General features: G+C 59.4%; 1 protein-coding gene across 4 annotated transcripts in view; it reads right to left on the bottom strand.

Annotated features, from left to right (window-relative positions):
* Window positions 1-330: 330 nt before the first annotated feature.
* PDE1B (phosphodiesterase 1B) overlaps window positions 331-6,000 on the bottom strand; it is a 154,712-nt gene continuing 149,042 nt past the window's right edge. For 3 of the 4 annotated variants that reach the window (XM_054012751.1, XM_054012754.1, XM_054012753.1), the window contains 3 exons: window positions 3,082-3,218; window positions 2,362-2,480; window positions 331-468 (listed from right to left, as the gene is read on the bottom strand). In XM_054012751.1, coding sequence (XP_053868726.1) covers window positions 2,383-2,480; window positions 3,082-3,218 — 235 coding nt within the window. In that variant the 3' untranslated portion in view covers window positions 331-468; window positions 2,362-2,382. Of the gene's footprint in view, window positions 472-2,361; window positions 2,481-3,081; window positions 3,219-6,000 lie in introns of all 4 variants that reach the window. The other variant, XM_054012752.1, reaches the window with a different exon arrangement.

The following is a 6,000-nucleotide window of genomic DNA, read 5'->3' as shown; positions in this document are numbered from 1 at the left end:
TGTGGATCACCCTGAAGCCTCCGCTCCTCAATCATCCCTGGGCGTCTGACACATTGGGATTCCAGAGAACAAGTCCTTTAAAAAGACACAGGCAAAGCCCTGGCCCAGCAGCTCCGGGCGTTTGCTGGCTGGGCAGTGAGACGTCTCCGATAGCCCCAGCTAGAGGGGTGGGGCAGGAAGGCAGATGCAACAGGGGCCTGTAGTACCTGGCTTGGCGGGGCTGGTGACTGGCCTGGCCAGGCCAGGGCTCAGGGTGGTGGCGGCGAGGGAGGGCTTTGATGGGTTCAGGCCATGTGCTCGGTGACATCAGGATTTCCCTTGACTCTAAGGTTTACATTAATTTTTATATCTTGACAATGGTTGCTCCCTCTCGCCCTCTGGCCTGGGGCGGCTCCTCCTGCGATGGTGCTGATTTCGATGGCATCGAATACTTTGGACTAAACTGCATCATTCAGTTGGAAAAGGGACCTGCTGGGTCAGAGCGGGAGAGTCAAGGCCTAGACAGCAGGATCCACCCTCCCGCCAGGCCCCGCTGAGCCAGGGCACCCCTGCATTGTGCCAACCTAGAGTGCATTGGTGCACAGACGCCTCTGTGCAGGATAGCACATCCCACAGTCCCCCTCCGCTGGGCCCTGCTGAGCCAGAGTGCCCCCCACATAATGCCAACCTGAGAGCATGTTGGTGCATGGCCACCTTTGTGCAGGACAGTGCGTCCCACTGCCCCTACCCCGGGGACCCAGTGACCCAGAGCGCCCCCACATGGTGCCAATCTGAGGGCACGTCGATGCACGGCTGCCTCTGTGCAGGACAGCACGTTCCACCTTCTCCCTTCCCTGGGTCCTGCTGAACCAAGGCACCCCTGCATAGTGCCAGCCAGAGAGTGTCTTGGTGCACGGCCCCCGCTGTGCAGGACAGCGATGAGCTGCTCCAGTCAAAGTCAGAGCTGGCTGTACAGAGTGGGGCTGAGGGAGGCGCTCTGCAGACTCACACCCCAGCAGCACAGCAAGCTCCAGCCTCGCCCTAGAGGGACATCTCTGCTGGGGCTGAGAAGGGAGTGTGGTCTCCCCAGCCCAACCACTGCTTGGCATCTCTGCTGAAACAGCCACAGGATCTGGGCTGAGACGCCCCAAACGTATCTGAGAGCCGGGCCCTCAATAGCTGAGAGGGCAATAACATGTGGTCACTACAGGAGCGGGAGCCATTGGAATCACTGCCCTAAAGGCTCCGTCACCCAGGCCAGGTGTCTCTGTGTCCATGCAAGGTGAGGGAGTCTTGCTCCCGCAGGTGTTCGACTAGCCCAGAGAAGGCCAGCACTGCCATGTCCGCAGCCCTAACTTCACCACGCCAGGAAGGGCCAGACCCTGCTGCAGGTTCTGAGGTATCCGCTGAGCAGATGGCAGTGGACAGTCATCAGGATCACCGGGTGTGCTCTGAACCTGCCCCGCTCAGCTCTTTGGGTGCCATTTACACCGGGGCAGAGCGAGACTGGGATGCCACTCAACTGCGATGGCACATTGCGCCAAGGTGACGGCCCCAAGCTGCACTGACTCTGGGTTCACACTGACAGGCAGCAGGGCGAAGGCACCAGGCCACTCTGACTCCAGCGTTGCAGTGATCAGCGCCAGGGGAAGGCACCAAGCTGCACTGACTGGGTGTCCAAGTGACCGGTGCCAGGGGACAGTGCCAGGCTGCACTGACTCTGGCATCGCGGTAACCGGTGCCAAGGGACAGTGCCAGGCCTCACTGACTCCGGGTTCGTGGTGACCAGTTCCAGGGGACAGCGCCAGGCCGCACTGACTCCGGGTTCGTGGTGACCGTTGCCAGGCTGCACTGACTCCGGGTTCATGGTGACCGGTGCCAGGGCACAGCGCCAGGCCGCACTGACTCCGGGTTTGTGGTAACCAGTGCCAGGGGACAGCGTCAGGCCGCACTGACTCCGGGTTCATGGTGACTGGTGCCAGGGGACAGCGCCAGGCCGCACTGACTCCAGATTCATGGTGACCGGTGCCAGGGCACAGCACCAGGCCGCACTGACTCTGGGTTTGTGGTGACCGGTGCCAGGGGACACCGCCAGGCCGCACTGACTCCGGGTTCAGGTGACTGGTGCCAGGGCACAGCACCAGGCCGCACTGACTCCGGGTTTGTGGTGACCGGTGCCAGGGGACACCGCCAGGCCGCACTGACTCCGGGTTCGTGGTGACTGGTGCCAGGGCACAGTGCCAGGCCGCACTGACTCCGGATTCGTGGTGACCGGTGCCAGGGGACAGCGCCAGGCCGCACTGACTCCGGGTTCATGGTGACCAGTGCCAGGGGACAGCGCCAGGCCGCACTGACTCCGGGTTCATGGTGACCGGTGCTCACCTCTCTCCCTCGCAGACTGTGCTATTCCACATCACCGTTCTGATTGTGCTGGTTTTCGGGCACATGTGGCTCCTCCTCGCACGGTGACAGCTCATCAATGGATGTCTGGTTAGTGATCCCTGGGGAGACAGGGCATGTGGGGCACTGGGGCTTGCTCATGAGACCGGGCTCAGGATGGAGCTAGTGAATGTGGCCTATTGGCTCCATGGTCTCGCTGCAGGGTGCCATGAGGGAGCTGCTTCACGCCACCTGTAATAGGCAGGCATGCGGACTGAGCTGAGACCTGCCAACTTGTCTCATGCAGGGCTGCAGACCCAGCCACCAGGGGGTTGCCGTTCGGCCGCCGTGCAGCCTGCGTGGGCTGGAGTATCTGGTCTTTCTCCACCTCACTCCACTTCCCTGCGTTGGTTTGGTTTTGGAATTAGATGAACAGCTTCCGCTGGCCCCCATCTGCCCTGCTCCCAGGAGCACCTGCAACCCTCAGCCCTATGGGCTCTGCTGCCACAGCCACAAGCACCTCACCCCCCCAGTGCAGGGGCGAGGTTCACACAGCCGGGCCCTTCCTCCTGTGCCACCACTGCCTCTCACTGGGACCGGCAAGGAGGGATGACTCGATCTGAAGGGCGCGGGTGGGGGCACAGTGAGATCACCCTGAGAGTTTCTCAGATATGGGGGGGAGGGATTCTCCTCAAAGGGCCCCAGGTCCTGGGCAGTACGTACCGCTGGCTGCTCGCTCCTTCCACTTCTGCTTGTTCTCCTGGATGTACTTGGTCCATGTGGAGCGGAAGCTGGTGATGTCAGCGTTGATGTCGCCCAGCTCTGAATGCTCGTCCAGGGACGGCTGCTTCCATTGAGAACTGCAGGGAAACCAGAGGGGGCAGCGCAGTGTAGTGTGGGAACCACACCAAGGCTGGGAGGCACGGCAGGGAGCCCTAGGAGTCAGGACTGGGCTGGGGCGAGGACACTGAGGGCTTGATCTCCTCAGTTGGGAGCTGCCTTCACCCAACAGCTCAGCAAATCAGCCCCTCAGCTGGAGTAACAAATAACCCTGGATGCACCTGCTCCCTGGGCACCCCATGGCATTGGCATTGCCCTCCTGGCACAGACGAGAAACTGAAACCTAGGAGGTGAAGTGACCTGCCCAGTGTTCACAGACTGGCAGAGCTGAGACGAGACCCCCTGACCCCTGCCTCGCAGCTCCCAGTCCCTCACACTGAGAGCCCACTGCTTCCTGGGAGCGCCTGCTCCGTGAGGTGTGAAGTGAGATTGCCATCCAGTGGCAGGAGCATGGGGAGCAGTAATGCTGCCGGCTTGAGGACAGGAACAGCTGCCAATAGGGAGGCTCTGCTGGCGCTGACCCAGTGAAGGGGCAGCACTGAGTTCTGTTGGACCCCCTGCTCCCTCTGACTGCTCCGTCCTCCTTTGGCGCTCCCCATTGACTCCCCTCAGACCTGTTCCATCCTCAGCCGATGCTGTTATGCACAAGACCAGCAGGGGGCGAGCACAGATCACACATGAGGCAGCTGGGAACCGGAGCCAGGCAAACCTTTCCCAGCAACACCCCAGGGGCATGGCATTTGCATGTGGCTGTGGGGTCTGCACTGGCAAACACAACTACGTGAATGTCATGCAAAACTTGTCCCGGCTCAATTATCCCTTCATGGTGTTCGTGTTCGGGCACCACATGTCTAGAGGGGAACCTGCCACCAGCATGACAAACCCCATGGTCTTTGGTCACTTGCTAAGTCTTGTGGCTAAGGCCTCCTGGGTTCTATCCCCCGCTCCGGGAGCGGAGTGGTCTCTAGTGAGTTAGAGCAGGGGTGGCTGAGTCAGGACTCCTGGGTTCTATCCCCAGTTCTGCCACTTACTTGTTTGGGGCCTGATCCGAAATGCATTCAAGTCAATGGAACTACTCTGGATCAGGCCTTCTGCCCTTGGGCTCATTGGCTCAGTCTGACCCTCCGTCTTCCCTGGTGAAATGGTGCTAACAATGAACATAAGCTAATGGTGAGGCTCTGTTAATTCATGTCTGCGAGGCTCAGGCACTGCAGCCTAGAGCCATCGGCAGGGTCCCAGCTGGGCCCTGGCCTTCGGCTCTCACACTGCAGAGAAGCTGGCAGGTGCATACAGAGCAGCTGTGAAGCTCTGAAGTTGGGTCATGACTCCCAGCTACAAAAAGGAGCCGTTTACACAGAGCCTGACTTTGCCCAAGGCCACGCCTGCCCTGCTCCCCACCTCCCCAGAGCCTTGCGGAGATAAAGGCCTTTGGAAGCAACACCTTGAAATTCCGCTTTGTTCCCATAGAGAAAAATCATGGCCTGTAACTCCTTCAGGGCTCAGCAGGGACTTGGGCAGGCAGCACAGCTGGGAACCTGCCTTTACAGCATGGCAGGGGCAGACTGGGCTGGAGCTGCAGCCCAAACTCAGGCTGAACCAGCACTTTGTTGGCAGTCTGGGGAAGTCTCCGTGGTGGTTGTTTTACATATTCCTGCTGCTCTGAGGTGGGGGGTGGGGGAGTGGGGGTCTGTTTTCAGGAGACTCTTCGAAGTCTTATCTGGAGCAGAGAGATTAGCGTCTCATTTGCATAAGGACCAGCTGACGGTACTGCCAGAGCTTCAGGCAGGTCCCAAAGCTTCCAGCATCTTTCCTTTCATGGCCATGTCGGACTGCATCCAAGGGACTCTCTGGGAGGTGGGGAAGGATACCCGGGGGAACATACAGGGCTCATGGGGATACTAGGGCCAGTCAGCACACTAGGGGCTGGACGTGAGTAACGTCACTGAGGTAGTAGTGTCAGCATTTTACACATGGGGAAACCGAGGGATTGGGAGGCCTGATTTACCTACAGCCGCATCATGAACCTGTGGCAGAGATGGGACCAGAGCCCAGGTGTCCTGCTGTCCAGTCTGGCAGGCATTCTTCTGTGCTCTGCTGGCTCTCGAGGCACAGGGGATCACATAGCAGCACCAGCCTACAGGGGTGTGTGGCCCCTCTGGACAGCATCGGGGGCTGCCTCACTTTACTAGCCTGGCTACTGTTTCAGTCTAATTTTATTTCTGGACAGGGAGTGCCCCTGAGGGCAGGGTCAGAGGACACAGGCCCACATGGCCCACAGCATTGCCTGAGTGAGGAGCTGGCCCAGTCCTGCAGACATCCCCTCCGAGCATTTCGGAAACACTTAATTAAGATAAATGCCTCTAGGCTGAATGACTGTCCTGCAGCCAGAACAACAGAGACACAAGCAGAGGTTTTCCTGATCCTTGGGTGTGGAACACCCAGGCTCACATCCCTGCTCTGAATTGGGCTAAGCAGGACCTGGACCCTGTGTCTCTCCAGCCCTAGTCAGCACCCGGCCCACTGGGTACTTTGGGATGCGTCTCTCTCACTTTCTCTCTGGGTTTTTGTCAAGGTCTTGGTTCTGTCCCAGTGTGGAACTAAACCAAATGCCGAAACCTGGACAGTTTTCACACCATGAAATTCTTGTTTTCAGGCCAGCCCTACTTTGTCCCCCCCGCTCCCACTGAGAACAATCGGGATCCTCCCTTCCCCACTTCCCATCCTTGAACACAATGAAGAATTCCCCTCCCCCCAGAACAATAAGAGCTGCTGGGACAACCTGGCCCTAGGGCTCTGGGTGCT

Source organism: Malaclemys terrapin, chromosome 23, assembly GCF_027887155.1.
Source record: "Malaclemys terrapin pileata isolate rMalTer1 chromosome 23, rMalTer1.hap1, whole genome shotgun sequence".
In the NCBI taxonomy this organism is placed as follows: domain Eukaryota; kingdom Metazoa; phylum Chordata; order Testudines; family Emydidae; genus Malaclemys; species Malaclemys terrapin.
This window is presented reverse-complemented; position numbering and strand designations above follow the sequence as displayed.